Raw genomic sequence first — 18,476 nt, 5'->3', positions numbered from 1 at the left:
CAAATCAGGAACATCTGTCAAGCTTGAGATTCGATATCACCTGGCTCATCGACTAAACTCTGATAACAACTAGGACATTGATTGCAAGTATCCTCCTTCCTCAGTTCTATCTTTTTTTCTATTGCTGAATTATGTCTCTATTTCTTTGAAACACTTTTTTTCTCTAAATGTTTTATTTGCACCAATTTTGACCTTTTCATTATCAAAGCCTTATTTTGAAAAGTGTTAACCTTGTCCCTAAGCTCTTAATACAAGCTTAAAAAGAACCTGTCTCTTGAAGAGTGCTACTGTATAGGATAAATCCTTTGAACATACCTGTCTGTGGTGACAGTGTGTGTTACAGACGATCATTCTAAAATCATAATTGGTATTGCTAAAAATACGAGTTTTCCCAAAGCGGGTAGTGGCAGTTAAAGGGTTAAATGCTTAATTAGCCCAGCGAAAAATGCTCTCAGGCTGCTGGCACCTAGATTGTGGTCACGCGAGCTGGAAAATCTTTGTGCAGGGTGCAGCTGAGAGTGGCATTTTCACGTAAGTGACAGTGCGGTGGGAGATTGGCTGGTCCTTTGTCATGAGTTAGTGAGGAGGGCAAGGATCTGATACCCGGGTCCGTCACACCATCCAACTGGTAACTCTCAAAATATGTTATAAGTGTTACCTAGTATGTTTAGTGGTAAACTTTGGCCTCCGATGGATTGTTTGAAACCTAGATTTATCTGCAGCGGAACAATACAAAATCAACAATCTTTTGTGCTACACAACTGAATCACTAAACTCTGTTACACCAATCTGGGGTGAACTGCTTTTTGCCATGCCCATTTTTTGGTGATGGGGAGGACTTGCGCATCACGGAAAATAATCTGGTGTTCAAAAAATGGTTTTAGACAGTCAAAAGCTGTAATAGTCAAAAAAAGCAGCATATAGTTTTTGAGTTAAAAAAAAAAAAAAAAAAAAAATAATTCAATTACACAGGCGTTAGAAATCAAATACTAATCCAGAGACCAACATAACCATAATGCCAACTGAAAGGACACGGTAAACCTTTCTTCATGCTGGCAATGTTGAGCTGGTAAAGCTTTTGTTTGTTTTGTAGATGTCTCCCTCTAGTGGTAAGAAGCTTGGATTGTTTTTAAAATGAGCCCTTTTATACATTACAGAACACTATTAAAAAAAAAAAAAAAAAAAAAAAGATATTCAGTCAGATAAGCTTGTTCCTTTATAATATATATATATATATAAATATATATATATAAAAAATAATAATAAATGCACATAATTTGCAGGTAAAAAAAAATAAGTGCATTTTTTTTTTTTTTACTAGGAGCCTGCAAAGCATTGCACCCGTTATCAGCAGATGTGAGGGGGTGCAGAGACTGCTGCATCTGTAGCAGGTTAAACATTTAACATGTTACAGAAGGTGAATTTATCCTTTAGGAAAGGTCCAATAGAGTTATACAAGAAGGAGAGCAAACCTAACCGCTTTTTTATCAATGAACTTCAAATATTTAAATGTTCAACAGTTGTGACTTTTTTTTTTTTTACTTCAGCAGACACTTGCTGCAGCAGGACAAACCTAAATGCAAAACAAAAAAATTACAGAACTAGGTCAAAAAAAAAAAAAAAAAAAAAAAACAGGAGGAGCACCAAATTCAGTTGTCCTTCATTGACCACTCCATTGTTTTCTCTCGTTTGGCACAGCTGAGTGTTTTATGTTACAAGACAAGGGGTATTATAATAAATTCACTTACTTGCTTTAGAAGAGCCAATATATAGAGTGGAAACAGCTTAAGAGAATTGGGTGCTATCAGTGTAGATGGCTGTAGATTTGAAAGTGAGCAATTGTATGACAAAAAAGAATCCACTACTGCATTCACTAAGGCATCTCTTGCATCAGAAATACTGGACGATATTGATCGGTCTACAGCTATATTAGAAAAAAAATAACAATTTTTTAGAGAGTATTCTATAACTATGCAGCTCAAAACAGTACTAACATACCATGGTTCAATCAAATGCAGAGTATGACCACAATATACTTAAACTACTTACTGCACCTAGTCATAGTCAAGGGAAAAATATGTGAGCATACTGTGCAAATCACAATAAAGATCTTTACCTGGGGTAAGCCACTCTAAACCAATCAGCCTGGATATCCCTTTTGTCCATTAGGTAAACATTTCCAGCATTCAAAGAGATGCTAAAGCAACCAAAGAGAGTAGCATATACTAAGGAAACAAATAGGGTTGGCTCAAAGTGAGGGGTCACACTGGATACATTTGCTGCCATTGAGCTATTGCTGGATGTCCAGTGTGTCCTTTAAGGAGGGGTGGGCTCCCTCCAGGCATACCTGCCCTTAAAGCGGAGTTCCACCCATTTTTAATAGGTTGGAATACATAGCTGTATGTAATCCCCTTTAAAACGGCTTTTACCAATGGAAACTTTTTTTTTTTTTTTTTTGCTAGCAAGTACCTTAATTTCGGCATTATTGCTCCTCTCCTCACTTCCTGGTCCGATCGGCGATGACGTCATTCGGCGATCCGCAGTGTCTGCTGGGATGTATTCAATTCCAGAAATCTCGGAGTAGCTGTATCTGTACTGAGCCGTGCCTGCCCCGCCTCCGCCCCGCCTCCTCTCATTGAGTTGCATTGTATGAATGTATTAAGGCCGTTCTCTGCCCCGCCTCCGCCCCGCCTCCTCTTACAAATCAATGAGAGGAGGCGGGGCAGAGGCGGGGCAGAGAACAGCCTTAATACATTCATACAATGCAACTCAATGAGAGGAGGCGGGGCGGAGGCGGGGCAGAGAACAGCCTTAATCCATTCATACAATGCAACTCAATTAGAGGAGGCGGGGCGGAGGCGGGGCAGGCACGGCTCAGTACAGATACAGCTACTGCGAGATTTCTGGAATAGAATACATCCCAGCAGACACTGCGGATCGCCGAATGACATCATCGCCGATCGGACCAGGAAGTGAGGAGAGGAGCAATAATGCCGAAATTAAGGTATTTACTAGCAAAAAAAAAAAAAGTTTCCATTGGTAAAAGCCATTTTAAAGGGGATTACATAGATCTAAAGTTCCAAAAATGGGTGGAACTCCACTTTAATCTATCCATGATTATATACAGTATGCGCTCCAAATTTGGAGACTCTCTAAATGTATAGAATTAGGACTGCAGTGACACTGGAGTGCTATGAAGTGGCCTTGCAACTCATGCATATAAATGTGTGCAATCTAAAATCCCTGTTTTTAATGTTAACAGTTAAAAAGGACAACTTAGTTTGTTGCAGTCTGACTTATAAGTTAGGCGGGAATTTCAGATTTTTTTTTTTTTTTTTTTTACATACATCGCACTTCCATGTGCTTCTTTCTGTAAGGGCCAGTTATAGGTTGGGGTAGTTGCCAATATCTGCTTTTCCGTTTATTGTAAAACAAAAACTAAAAAAAAAAAAAACCTCATGAGACAGTTGCTTTAGCTGCTACAGTATACTGGAAGCTCCATTCATTCTATTCATCTTGGTAATACAGAACTTTAATTCAGAGACTGGACAGCTGTGTGTTGCATTGTCACAGATGTGCACAATGGAGAATTCTGCATTTTTAAAACCCCTAGTATCCAAGGATTGGCTCCAACCTTTAGTAAGCCTGCATTTGAATTGGCAGTTGGGGTAGGAGGAGAGCATACTGAGTTCCCAGTACAGCTAGAGAACTAACCACTTGTGTGTTCTCCTGCTTAGTGTGATCAGTTTTTAAAAGGAAAGCAGAGGGACACTGGTAGGGTCACCAGGGATTTTACCCAAACAAAGCAATACAAAGAGAACAGGATACATTTTCATACAAGTACAGCGGGCACATTATCAGGAATATGAAATGTTGGCCTTACATACTCCAACACTAAAATCAGTTTTTGACATGTCCATCCCAAAGCGTGTCTCGCGTGAGCTCTAGTGGTGATGTTTAAAAATAAAATAAAGATTACACACCATGTACAATTTAACATAAACTGAAACGTACCCATGTTTGCCAAAAGGCTGGTAACAGCCTGTACATCTGCTCCAGCAAGCACATCTGGCAGTGAATTTACCACCGGCAAGCATAATGTATGCACACGTATCCTTCTCTGACCTGTTTACCAAAAAAAAAAGTTTCACTCATGTTAAACTTTTATATTTTTTCAAAACAAATAGAGATTTGCAATCTATTGCCAGTCCTAAATGTGACACATAAATTCAGAAAAAGCAGACAATACTGAGCCATGTAAGCATCTCCGGATTCTGAGCCTAAGAAGATATTGGTTCAGTAATGTCTCACTTTAGTGACTTGATAAACCTGGGCTCTAAAATGTCGTAAATTCCCATCAGAAGCTCAGATTCGGAATAATCAAGAAAATAGGGATACTAGCAAACAGACATTTAATAAACAGCCTGGCAACAGAGCACACAATGTCAGAATACAAATTAGGACTATTCCACAAGTAGTCAGTGTTTCTTGAGTTTTAAATGCAAAAAACTTCAGGACTGATTAGATTGACGCTCTAAAGCTGGATACACACTATACAACTTTTGTTATTAGATTTCCTTTAGATTTACCTTCAACTATGTAGTGCCAGGGCCTGCCTGCATACAAATGAAAAGTGTTTAGGTCTGATCTCATATGGTTTTGGTAAGTCTAAAGGAAAAAATCTAAAGAAAATTGTATACTGTATCCAGCTTAAGACACCTTGAGAACCCTTTGGGTTCCTTTGATATGTGTGGAATTTTATACGCTGAAACTAACAATAAAAATTTAAATAAAAAAAAAAAAAAAGACACCACATGGAAAAAGAAAAAGGCTACTTTAAACATACCGCCCAATTACAGCCTTTCTAACAATACAATTCATGAAAACTGAATCTTCATAGCTCCCCCTTTGGGAATAATTACCCTTGCTAGAAGTATACAGAAGAGCAACTTGAAAGCACGCCAGTGATGTATCTGTCAGACTTTCATCTATGGACATTTGCACTGCAAACCCTGCATCTTCATTAATGTTCGCAAGAGACAATAGATCCGTAGAACGCACAAAGAAATTCCCATGGAAGGTGTGTATTGAGAGGCCTGAGGATGAAGAAAAAAGTATCAAAATGTGAATTTGTGACATCAAAAACAAACAAAAAGAAAGATGGATCAAACATTTAAGATCACTTAAAGAGGAGCTTCACCCTGTAAACGAAAATGTAAAAGTTGGCAGCTACAAATACTTTAGCTCCTGACTTTAAAAAAGCACACTTACCTGTCCAAGGATCCAGCAATGTCATCACCTGACCTTGCTCTTTGCCGGTCTTCGGGCCCTGGCATTTTTTTTTTTTTATTATTTATATTTTATATACATACATCATTTTTTCAACTCTTGCAAAAAATATTTTTTTTCCATTTCCCTCCCACCATCCCCCTGCCCCCGTACCCTCCTCTTACTTGACCTTGTATTTATTCTCTTATCTTTCTTTCTTCCACCTTTCCTGTTTCAGATACCCCTTAATTCAGAATATTTCTTTGTGTGCTTAAACTCTATCCATCCTCCCCAGATTTTTGCAAATTTTGCAATTTACTTTTGTCCATAATGGTATAGTTCTTCCATATTAGAAGTATTTTCTACCCCTCTAACCCAATCACCCACCATTGGACTCTGTGGTACTTGCCACAGTTTTGGGATTAAAGCTAGGCAGAAAAGCTAGGCAGAAACAAACTGAGGGCTGTAGCAAAGTGTGTGGGGGTTATGCCTGCAGGGACAGCCCCATAGGCGTGGTGAAAGCTTTTTCCTGCCTAGTGTTCTATTCCTGATGGGAGGAGCATAACCCAATGGCTAAGAAGATGTGAAGCTGTGTCTGTCAATGGACAATAGAGAAAAATACATTTCAATTATGGTGGGGGTTGTGGGTGGGGGTGGCAGGAAAAGCAGGAACTTCCGCTTTTTGGTGAAGCTTCCACTTTAAGTTTTCAAAGTAATTTTGTAAATGTACTGATTTCCTAACTACGAGGTCCTGACACATGTAATGACAGAACATAGTAGGATGCCATTGCAGAATTCCTGGAAATACTAGCTACCTGGCTGTTTTGGTCATTAATATTTTAAATACCTGACAAGAAACAAGCAATCGGCACCATTAGTGACTCACCATTAGAGTATTGAAGCAACTGAATCTATATAATACCCATAAAAATATTTTCACAAGGAGTGCTCAGTAGTAGTGGCCTACATACTTCTCGCAGTTTTGGGACAGCAAGTTCAGAGACATCACTATAGATAAATCACTAAGTGCATCCCCCAAATTTAAGATCATACTGCAAAAAGTTCACAAAGCCACCCTGAACCATATTTTTTCACAGTACTTTGCACCAGTGTACAATGTTATAATGCCACAAGTTTAACAAAAGCATGAGACATGCGATAAAATTCAGTGCACTCACACCTACATTACTTAGAGCATGAATTCTAAATACCATAGGAAAGAAAAAAAAAGCGCCAGTGGCTGTTTTCAGTGATCTTCAGTCAAATTTAGCTTTGCAATATTATAAACAAAGCAATGTATATACCTTTTGTACAACGTATTCTCATAACTGCTTCAAATCCAATCTTCCTAGTGAGATAATGATCAAGATCTTGTTTTAGTTTATCAGCCTGGGCTGTATTGTGCTTGTGGTGGAATGATGGATAATAATAGATGCAACCAGCAGAATACTTTGACATGCAGGCTAAAAAACAAAAAATAAAAAAACATTAATTTCACATCAAAAACAGTAAATGTTAACATCGCAAAAGTCAGATAATGCGAGTTCTGGACAATTTGTGGCCAGCTAAAGGTGAATTGGGAGACCCATTCTCTCTAACCTGCTAACTCTGCTTTTTTATAGGAGAAACATGGCCAAAGCATTTCTGGCCCTACTTCTCCTATGGAACGCAGGAATGCAGTTCGATCTGCACTCCTCTGATTCATTGTCGGCTGACGTCACTCAGCCAGTCAAGGCGCTGGATCATTCCCAACTTTACAGCTGCTGGGAGATTGAGCCAGTTGCTAACCCCCCCCCCCCCACCTATGTACAGCTCAGCATACTAGTAGTCTATTCACTCTTCCTACATCTCTGAAACTGACAGCCTGTATGGAGGTACCGGCCCAGAGTTGTCAGAAGAGAATGAAGAGTTTGATACTGCATCTATGATCTACTGAGCGTGGGTGCAATTGCTCTGCAGACTCCTGAAGGAAAAAAAATATTGCAATTTTTACCTCTAAAAATATGGGCATTACTATTTTCTTTTTAAAAGGCAAACTTAACCTTTAAACTGAAAACACAGTTCATTTGTGAAGGGCCAAAGTCTCAATAGCTTGGAGACATTGAACACTTCATCTTACTACCATAATACAAAAACATTAATGTTGCCAGTGTCAGATCCCATAACAATGGAAAATTTGCATTAAGAGGGTCAAGAAATCTATACACTGATACTTTGAATCACACATACAAAATGTCTAGCATCTCTCCACTAGAACACACACATTCCTGTACATAAAATACTACAATCCTACTACAATGACATGTCTAAGGCAGAACGCTTCTTGCAACATGCATAAAATGTGATTGATTTTGGGTACAAAACTATAGGCTCAAATCATAAAGCTAACACACCAGGATAAGAATCCTTATGTTTAAAAAAGCGACAGCTACTTTAAGCCGAGTCCAATGAGATTTGAATATCACCGTTGGTTATAAATAAAGGCCCTTATCGTTGTATAAAGCTTTATAAAATGAACCCTAAAGTTAAACTAGAGGTAAAACTTTTTTTTTTCGTTTTGGACAGAGTGGGGAGGGATTAGAACACCTGTCAGTTTTTATTGCGGTCTGTGACCTCATTAAAGAGATTTTTCCTCTCTATTTGTCCTGTTTACCATCATCATTAAAAGTGAAAGTAAAAAAAAATCCCAAATTTTGTACAGAAAAGTAATAGAGGGAAAATCTTCCAATGGACCTAGGTGTCTCCAAAGAATTCACCTAATTTTGAGGGATTTTCTTTTACTTCCTATAGGCAGCAGGACCTGGAAGTGCTGATGATTAAAGAAGAAAAAGGGTATTTCTTTACAAAAAAGAAAAAAAATTGTTTTCATTGGTAAAAATATATTTAAAGGGGATTACGTACATCTCAACTTATTAAAATGGATGGAACTCTGCTTTAAGGACATGCTCATGTCCCTTAGGAGCTCCTTGCAATCTGATTTGATCTCCTGCATGCACAAGTGTGGGAAAGATCGCCAGGTATTTGAACAGCTTTGTGGATCATATTGAAACTAAAATGGGGGAGTTTGCCTCCACTATAAACTAGCTAATAGACGCTAATGACAGCAGGGAGGAGGACATGGACAAACTAAAGGCCAAAATGGCAGATATTGAAGATAGAGCAAGACGTAATAATTTAAAAATCAGGGGAGTCCCAGAGTCGATCCCTCAGGGGTAACTCCCCACCTTTGCCACTGACCTATTCAAGACCTTGCTTCCTGAGGCCACGAACTTGGATGTGACCATAGATAGGATACACCGCCTACCTAAGCCGTCCTACGTAATCCTGAGATTATACTTTTATCACATCAAGGAAAAATTGATGCTTACTGCCAGGGAAAGGCCTCTGTTCCCTCCGCAACATGCTCATCTTCAGTTTTATGCAGATCTCTTGCAATACACGCTCCAAAAGCGTAGGAATTTCACCACCATCACCAAAGCCCTACGTAATCACAAAATTGTGTATGAATTGGGGTTCCCTACTAAGCTCTCATCACCCGTGATGGTTCCACCTTTGTAGTGGACTCCCTGGACAAAGGCCTGTCTCTACTGAAATCTTGGGACATCATTCCTGATCCTTAAGACTCTGACGCAGACCAACGCCCACGTGCTCGCTTGGAACCAGAATGGCATCAGGTGACGCGCAAGAATTCCCGTTCCCACAATGGAGTCTAATTAATGGGGTCTCAGCCTCAATGCCAAAGTGCCCTGTTGGCGATTCTGTTCCGAGAGTTATGCGAGCCCGCTCCCGCTTGCCACACTCTTTCCCCACCTTATTCCTGAGCAGCATGTTGCTGCACAAGGACTACTTGTTTTCTTCTACATTTACTTTTTTCTGTTGTTACCCTTTTTTCTGTTGTTACACTTAGCGCAGTGCTGAATAATCAAAAATGCCCTGGTCATGAAAGGGGTAAAACCTTCTGAAGGTTGAGTGGTTAAAAAATTATGCTGTCAAAATTAGTGTGTGCTGTCAATTGTCCCCAGCATTGCTCCTGTTTATTCTTGCTGGAGGGTACCATTTTGCTGAAGCCCACAGCCACTGAGCAGATGTAAATTTGTAGGCTGTCAGCAGATTGCTCCCTAGTGGCTCTGATTTTTGGCAAAATGCCAAAAATGGACAGCAACTGAGCATCTGCAGAGCAGGGTGAGACTGTGTATTACTGGATGCTGAACAGTATAGACAATTATTTTTAATGTTTTTCATTGCTATAGCTGCAAAAAGGGGCCAGCCTGAAGTGACCTAGCAGGACTTGGAGTTGAACTTTAGTCAGAAAATTAAGCGCCAGTGTCAAAATTGCTTCTCTTTCCCATAAAAGTCAACATAAATGCAAAATCATATTGAAGCAGGTTGATGTGGTTCAGATCAAATCATGAAAACATGCTACATTTTCCCACTGAAACAAGCCCAAATCATGTTGACACAGGCCCTAATGGGAAAAAAGCTTTGTGAATTTTACAGACCTAGAGAAGCCAAGTCAGAATATTGAGAACTTAGAAGGAACAAGTCCACCGCTGTTTGCTGTCCTGAGCAATCCAAGGCCAACTTCTTATAGAAATCAGTGGCAGGACCCAGATGCTGTATACCCTTAAAATAAAATGCAAAAACAAGTTAAAACAAAGCTACAATGTAAACAATACTACTTTTACAATGACCATATGCATGGTCTGGACACCGATTATCTGTGTCCCGAGCAGTGCTTCTCTCCATATGTAAGTGTAAACATTGGCATGTACGTTAATACCCCTACAGCTGCTTTGTCTTTCAGTGCGTCCTTGACTTTGACAGGCTGTGTGTCTTTCCCCTGACACAAACGCCTATCTACACACAGCAGTACGTCTCTATGGGCTGGTGTGAATGAAGCCTTAGAAATAATGTTATACTCCTTTGGACTTGCTGTCACCATGCAAGTGCTCGTTAAAGCTGAATTCTAGGAATTTAGCCACTTTGTAAAAAGCAAAGATACACTATGAGTTAAGTCCAACTAAGTGCATGACACCTCCTGGACTTATCTCTATTATTTACATTTGACAGGTTTATTGCTCTGCCAGAGAGAAGCACACAAAGCCCATTCACAGAAGCCTTTGTATTTTTAGTATATTATTGATTCAGTTACTTTTTTTGCACAATTATATTGCATGAGAACACAGGGGAGATTGGAAGCTATATATTATATTGATATGAATGTTTTTTTTTATTTTTCATGTAAATTATTAGGCTGGCACTTTACGTTTGATTATGAGTTTTGATGTTTTGGAGCACTGATTATTTATGGCACAGTGCTGCAATCAATTCTAAACTATTTTAGGATTGTGCTATAGTGTTTTGGGGTTTTAATTTGCAGCAGCAGAATTGGGTGTCTACTTTGTGGGTGCACTTTTTACTTTGCGGATCACACTTTCACTTTATCCTGATCGCGGAGTAGCAAAGATCCAATATCTTCCAAATCATATTCAAAAGAAAAGACTTATTTTGGTAGTTTCATTATAACTCAATTTCCTGGATATTCGAGGACACTGGTGACATAAGCCATTGCCTCACAGCTGCCCCCTGGGAAGCCTATTTCCTAAATGCCTTCCAGGGAAATCTCATTTGTAAAGTGAGAAATTTCTTTAGATCTCAGTGGAAAAGGATTTTATTTTTCTCCACAGAGAACCGTGAAAACACAATGAGAACTTGGTGCTGATGTCATCAGTTGGCCGGAACAGAAAACACAGAGGAAGCCAGCTATCAATGACATCAACTGTTCAAAGGGTGGCATAGGTTTACATGAGGAGGAGCATAGCATTAGCATAAAGAAACACAGTAAGAAGTGGGGCAGCCAATATAAATCAAATTAGTATTTTTTTGGCTTTACTTTTTAATTAGTGGTTTCAGATAAGGAGGCAGGCAGAGAGAGGGCTACATGTGGCAACTACTTTTACATTTACCATAAAGTGGTTGTAAACCTCAGAAATGATGCAGATAAATAAGGAAAGCCGATAACTCACACATCCATATCAAACTCTTTATTTAGCTACAGAATCGTGACGATAATCGTCGGTTAACAGAGCACGTCAGTGCACAAACCAAGCCATGAAGTCCAAGGAATTGTCTGAAGATTCCCTAGACAGGATTGTATCGAGGCACAAATCTGGGGAAGGGTACAGAAAAATGTCGGCAGCTTTGAAAGTCTCAATGAGCACAGTGGCCTCCACCATTAGTAAATGGAACAAGCTTGGAACCACCGGGACTCTTCCTAGAGCAGGCAGCTCAGCCAAACTAAGTGATCGGAGAAGGGCCTTAGTCAGGGAGGTGACCAAGAACCCGATGGTCACTCTGGCAAAGCTCCAGCGTTTCTCTGTGGAGAAAGGAGAACCTTCCAGAAGAACCATGTCTGCAACACTCCACCAAGCAGGCCTACATAGCAGAGTGGCGAGAGTGGAGCAGAGTGGAGTTTGCCAAAGGACACCCGAAGGACTCTTAGACAATGGAAAACAAAATTCTCTGGTCTGATGAAACAAAGATTGAACTCTTTGGCCGGCGCCATGTCTGGAGGAAACCAAGCACCACTCATCAACCGCCCAATACAGTGAAGCATGCTGGTGGCAGCATCTTGCTGTGGGGATGTTTTTCAGCAGCAGGAACTGGAAAACTAGTCAGGATCGAGGTAAAAAATAATGCAGCAATGTACTGAGACATCTCTGGACCTCAGACTGGGGTGCAGGTTCATCTTCCAACAGGACAACGACCCTAAGCACACAGTCACGATAACAAAGGAGTGGCTACTGGACAACTCTGTGAATGTTCTTGAGTGGCCCAGCCAAAGCATGGACTTGAACCAGATTGAACTTCTCTGGAGAAATCTGAAAATGGTTGTGCACTGAACGCTCCCCATCCAACCTGATGGAGCTTGAGAGGTCCTGCAAAGAAGAATAGGAGAAACTGGCCTAAACAGGCAGCTTATTGCACCATACTCAAAAAGACATGAGGCTGTAATTGGTGTCAAAGGTGCTTTAACAAAGTATTGAGCAAAGGCTGTGAATACTTATGTACATGTGATTTTTTTCGTTTTTTATTTTTAAGAAATTTGCAAAGATTTCAAACAAACTTCTTTCATGCTGTCATTATGGGGTATTGTTTATCGAATTTTGAAGAAAATAATGAATTTAATCAATTTTGGAATCAGGCTGTAACCTAACAAAATATGGAAAAAGTGAAGGCGCTGTGAATACTTTCTGGATGCCCTGTATGAACAAAGCATATTCCTCTAGTGTGTGCTTGCCGCAATCCACAGAATTTGTGTTATCCATTGTCTTTTCTATCCCCTTTCTCGCTTCTCTATCTGCATGAAACACTTCTGACAAGTTTTCCCTGACAATAAGAAAAAAAAGGTGATGGGGAGGGAACTCCAGTACACAGCCTGTGATTGACAGCCTCAGCTCTGTTCCTGTGTGAAGGGGGGGGGTGTCCCTTCCCTGAAATCAGCTCTCCTTACTGAGATCTACAGGGTAAGTATCTTCAGCTCCCCACCCCCAGATTTCTGGCAGCTCAAGTGTCCTCCAAACACCTGAACAGAACAGATAAATTCTGCACCTTGAATGGATGTAGAGAAGAGAATATTGTAGATAGACGGGTATAACTTATGTAGGAGGATTTGTTTCATTTCTGTGTATCACCTGAGGCCAGTCACTTCACTGGGTATATGTAGGGGTTTACAACCACTTTAAAAATGTAAAATTTGCCTTTTTCCCTGCCTCACATAAATCTAACATTGACTGTTACATGTATAGCAGTGTGTGCAGCATAGAAAGGACTATTCTCACACTGTACATGCCAATATACTCATTAAAGAAAATGCAGGAAATCAGCAAAAGACACAGTACCTTAGTGCTGGACCTTTGGTTAGGATCTTCTCTAGATTGCAAAAGACCAGCACCCAAAGATGGCAATTGCGTCTGAAACACCGATATACGTCCACCCGTAGGAGACATCAGTTTAAACGCTCCCTGAAGAGCAGGGCCTAAAGCACTGTGTGTTTCTCTTGTGCTTAAAAACATGCTGGGCAGGGCTCTTAATAGATCTTTGATGAGCTATGGGTAGAAAAAAAAATTAAACAAAAAAACATTTTAGTATAAACACCAAAGTTATGAGAAGCTTCCCTCAAAAAAAGTAAAAGTTTCTGGACATGATTTACTTAGGCATATTCAGACTTTTATCACAGCAGAAACCGTTCTTGTGCTCAAGGCAAACAAAACGTATTAGAAGCACATTTGCATTAAAATAGCCTATTGATGATTTAAAGAACAATCATAAGCTAATTAAAGAAGTCACAAAAAAAGTTTAAAACTTTTACTTAATCCCCCAAAGGGCCGTGTACATGCAGCACTTGACCCTGTTTAAAACTGCCCTGTTGTTGTCAAGAAGCATGTTCGGACATTTTGAAGTGATGTAAAAGGTTAAACTGAACCATTTCATGCAAGGGCAACTTAATGCCTGAAACCTCTTCCCTCCCAAATAATAAAAAAAAAAATAACAGGAAAACAAAAACTTACCTTACTCCTAGCTTTAGGCATGTTTACAAAGACCACAGTAACCCCATTTCCCTAAGGATCCCAAGTCTCATGAGAAGACTCCTCCACTGTGCAAGAGTGCATTCTCACTGGATCTGGGATCCCACAGAAAAGCCAAGTGATGCCATGCTGGCCTAGGTTTGCCCACCAGCAGCCTGGGAGTAAGACTAGCATTTATTATTTTCACTGATAGGAGGGGCTGAGGGTAGAAATTAAACAGAACCTAAACATACACACACAAAGTTTCCTACCTCCATGCTTTCATGTAAATTTACAAGTAAACCATCAGGGGTCGGTAAGAAAATATCTGAAAGAAACAAGACCCAGTATAAGAAACTACTTGGAGGAAATGAAATGCTACATAAAAAAAAATAGTGCAGACTGAAAAACCAAATAGTTGGGGAAATTAGTAGTGGCATCACTAGAATAATCAACAGAAGATATACGCGTGCACACAGGGTGTGCTATTTGTGCCTGGGCACACCCCAATCACACTGTGTGGTGCCGATTCCCCCTGCTTCCTGTCTCCCCCCCTGCTGGTCCTCTCAGAGCTAAAATAAATAATACTAATAACAGTAAATATTTAATTAACCGGCCCCTTCCTTTTCTGAATGAAGACAGTGAGTCATCTGTACCGATCGCTCCGGTCTTCATTCTTAAATAAAGCATAGTAAAAATGTTTACTGCAGGCTGCAGAGAAAGGGAAAGGGAATTTTCTGTCCTCAGTTTTATTTCTCTGCTTCAAAAGTGAGACATCAGGGGTCTGTTTAGACCCTTGATATTTCAAAAAGGCCCTATAAAGGGTTCCTAAAAAAATTGTAAAAAGTAATAAAAAATATTGTAAATAATAAAAAAAAATTATATTGCAAAACATACCTAAAAAAAATAAAAAAAATACTGACACTGTCCACTACCCTACTGGCACCATTTTTTTCTCTACTGTACTGACACCGTATATTGATTTGGTGATATACACATGTGTTTGTGCTCTGGGGTGCACACCCTAATGCAATAGGCTGCGCATACCAGAAGACAGAAGATAAGAATGCTACAAATATTTTCAGTTTTACAGCAGAACTAAATACATGGATCGAAATTCAAAATATAAAAAAGAAATAATCAGCGCAAACCAAATAAATGAATCAATATACAATCAAGTGTACTAGGCTGCAAGCAATCAGTGCCAAACACAAAACACCTGTAAACTCAATATATAAAACTATTGCTGCGCCAAGTAAACATAAATAAGTGAGGATAAATCGAAATAGATCAGTGTTGGTAGTGATATACATGTGAATATATATAAAATATATAAAACAGTGCCAAAAATATCCAAATCAAGTAATATATCAGAATTAATAAAGTCCCAGAATCATAGTTTGTGCCAAAAAGTGATAAACTTCTTCATCCAAATTATAAGTGATTAAGGGTGCTTGCATGCTCCACGTGACTGGTGACAACCTAGCAGCTCACCTCAAGGATAGGCTCTTAATGAGCCATAACACGCATGTATCAGATATATTGCAGCAGCCTGGTCTTCCTAACACGACCTCCTGGTGATCTCTCCAGAAATACCAGCATCGATGTAGGGAATACAAAAGAACAGAAGATCTAATGCTCTCTGCTTGAAATCGGTTTATTTGAGGCAATAAATAGGAAGTGCACTTACATTTGATGGCACTCACAGCAGTGCGGGCTATCTACACATTGAAACACTCTCTGCCAGTGTTCTTCGGGGTATCGGCGTGATGACGCATAGGCTCCTCCCCCCGTACACGTTACCCCCGTACGCGTTACGTAATTAACTGACGAAGTTAATTACGCAACGCGTACGGGGGGGGAGGAGCCTATGCGTCATCACGCCGATACCCGGAAGAACACTGGCAGAGAGTGTTTCAATGTGTAGATAGCCCGCACTGCTGTGAGTGCCATCAAATGTAAGTGCACTTCCTATTTATTGCCTCAAATAAACCGATTTCAAGCAGAGAGCATTAGATCTTCTGTTCTTTTGTATTCCCTACATCGATGCTGGTATTTCTGGAGAGATCACCAGGAGGTCGTGTTAGGAAGACCAGGCTGCTGCAATATATCTGATACATGCGTGTTATGGCTCATTAAGAGCCTATCCTTGAGGTGAGCTGCTAGGTTGTCACCAGTCACGTGGAGCACTTTTTGAGTGGAGCATGCAAGCACCCTTAATCACTTATAATTTGGATGAAGAAGTTTATCACTTTTTGGCACAAACTATGATTCTGGGACTTTATTAATTCTGATATATTACTTGATTTGGATATTTTTGGCACTGTTTTATATATATTCACATGTATATCACTACCAACACTGATCTATTTTGATTTATCCTCACTTATTTATGTTTACTTGGCGCAGCAATAGTTTTATATAATGGATCGAAATTCAGCCGGGTTCAGCAGGGACCAGATGAATTTCGATCTATGTATGGGCAAGCTTAATATACATAGGTCAATCTATTGAAGCTTTATTTAGAAAAAAAATGCTTTTACACTAGGGCTGGGGAATATAATCGAAAGATCGATGCATCGCGATTCGACCCTTCGCGATTCTGCATCGATGTGGGCTGCCGGCATAATCGATTATACGAAATGACGTCATCAGCCGCGACCACGCCCTATCGCGCAAGGGAAAAAAAAATAAAAAAATTACAAGATCGCAGGATCGGCAGCTGATTGGTGGGTTAGTGGCGGGAGCTTAATAAAAAGGCTCCGCCCCTCCCCTTCTGCCTCTTTGACCCGGGCTGAGGCGCAGCAAGACATCCCCCGCGTGTATCGGCGTCCCACCTGCGGCATAGAAGCCAGCCAGCCAGCCATCCAAGCCAGAAGCCGCCAGTCCAGTGAGTCCACACACAGGAGCGAGGAGCCCCAAGTGCGTCCCCATCGCAGCCAGCCAGCGCCGCCAGCCTCACCTCACCATAGCCGACAGGCCCTGGAGGCCCAGCCGCCACGCCACTGCCAGTGACGCCAGCCGCCCGCCACAGAACCCAGAGAGCAGCACAGCACCTGTCCTCCTCTGCAATGCAGTGCAAAACAACCCACACAGTCACACAGCAGGTATGTCCGAACAAATAATTGTGTAATCATTCATGGGGGTCTCTTGTCTGTATCTCTGGGGGATGTCTGTGATGGGGGGGGGGGGGCCTGGGACAGGGGACGGTCGGTCGGGGCCCGGGGGTACTGTTCTGCTGTGGCATTTTGGCAGCCAGGGGGGTCAGTCAGTGTCAGTGGGGGCCTGGGGGTCTCTGTCAGTCAGCTTTATTGCAATGCATATTCACATAAAAGGATTTATATATAATGTTTTGTGGGAATTTATGATGACCATTTTCACAAGAATATTAGCTTGGCTGGCTGGCTGGCTTCTTCTATCTTGGCTTGCCTTAAAGTACAACTATAGGCCAAACTTTATCCAAAATCCAAAAAGTTTGGCCTTTAGTTGTACTTTAAATGGTGGTAGGCCTGGCTTATATTAATATTTTCTTTTATGAAGCAGTAAACTGCACTACTACAGTTTTTTACTAATTTTACTGTTACTTCTAGTAAAATACTAGTGTTGTTGTCTGTCTCTGCTATGCTGTTTGCATTTTCAGACCTTCCTATATGTTTGCAGTGCAAGTGCACTAAAGTATGCAGGGCTTGCAGGCCATGACAGGGTCCAGGAAAGTGTCCTTTGAAGCAAATAAAAATAAAAAGGATTCTTTTATTTGTGACTGCTTGATTGTTTGTTTGTTTTTTATAAAGTTTTGAAAACCATTGGGCAGTGGGCTGGGCATGGGCATTGGGCAGTAATCGTGATGCATAGCGGAATCGAATCGTATCGAATCGCGACCCTAATAATCGTAATCGCATCGAATCGTGAGGTAAGTGAAGATGCACAGCCCTATTTTACACTGTTCAAAAAAATTAAAGGAACACTTTAAAAACGCATCAGATCTCAATGGGGAAAAAATCTAGCTCCACAGTGACAGGCTGTGAGCACAAGGTCCACTAGACGTCGGGCCCTCAGGCCACCCTCAAAGTCTTTTTCTGATTGTTTGGTCAGAGCCATTCACACCAGTGGCCTGGTGGAGATTATTTTGTAGGGCTCTGGCAGTGCTCATCCTGTTCCTCCTTGCACAAAGGAGCAGATATTGGTCCTGCTGATGGGTTAAGGACCTTCTACGGACCTGTCCAGCTCTCCTAGAGTATCTGCCTGTCGACTGGAATCTCCTCTCCATGCTCTTGAGACTGTGCTGGGAGACACAGCAAACCTTCTGGCAATGGCACGTATTGATGTGCCATGCTGGAGGAGTTGGACTGCAGTGACACTTACCCTAGCCAAATGCAAAACTAGCAAAAAACAGTCAGAAAAGAGGAGTAGGGAAAAAAATGTACCTGTATCAATCTACCTGTAAACCCATTCCCGTTTTGAAGGTTGTCTCATTGTTGCCCATCTAGTGCACCCTGGTAATTTCATTAACACCAAAGCAGCTGAAACTAATTAACAACCCCCTCTGAAATTTAACTGACCAGATCAATATCTCAGGAATTTAATTGACTTAATAAGCTATACTCTGATTAAAACTTGACTCCATAGGGCAGGAAGTACTTC

The 18,476-nt window shown here is 40.7% G+C and overlaps 1 protein-coding gene across 2 annotated transcripts in view; it reads right to left on the bottom strand.

Moving 5' to 3' along the window:
• The window catches only part of SEC24B (SEC24 homolog B, COPII coat complex component), a 152,728-nt gene that overhangs the window by 33,203 nt on the left and 101,049 nt on the right, over positions 1-18,476 (bottom strand). For both annotated transcript variants that reach the window (XM_082263158.1, XM_082263159.1), the window contains 7 exons: positions 14,108-14,163; positions 13,170-13,376; positions 9,768-9,891; positions 6,573-6,731; positions 4,923-5,096; positions 4,015-4,125; positions 1,749-1,924 (listed from right to left, as the gene is read on the bottom strand). In XM_082263158.1, the coding sequence (XP_082119284.1) occupies positions 1,749-1,924; positions 4,015-4,125; positions 4,923-5,096; positions 6,573-6,731; positions 9,768-9,891; positions 13,170-13,376; positions 14,108-14,163 (1,007 nt within the window). The remainder of the gene's footprint in view (positions 1-1,748; positions 1,925-4,014; positions 4,126-4,922; positions 5,097-6,572; positions 6,732-9,767; positions 9,892-13,169; positions 13,377-14,107; positions 14,164-18,476) is intronic.

Source organism: Pelophylax lessonae (genome assembly GCF_965119305.1).
Source record: "Pelophylax lessonae genome assembly, chromosome: 1".
Taxonomy (NCBI): Eukaryota; Metazoa; Chordata; class Amphibia; order Anura; family Ranidae; genus Pelophylax; species Pelophylax lessonae.
The sequence above is the reverse complement of the archived record's forward strand: the minus strand, read 5'-3'. Positions and strand labels throughout refer to the sequence as shown.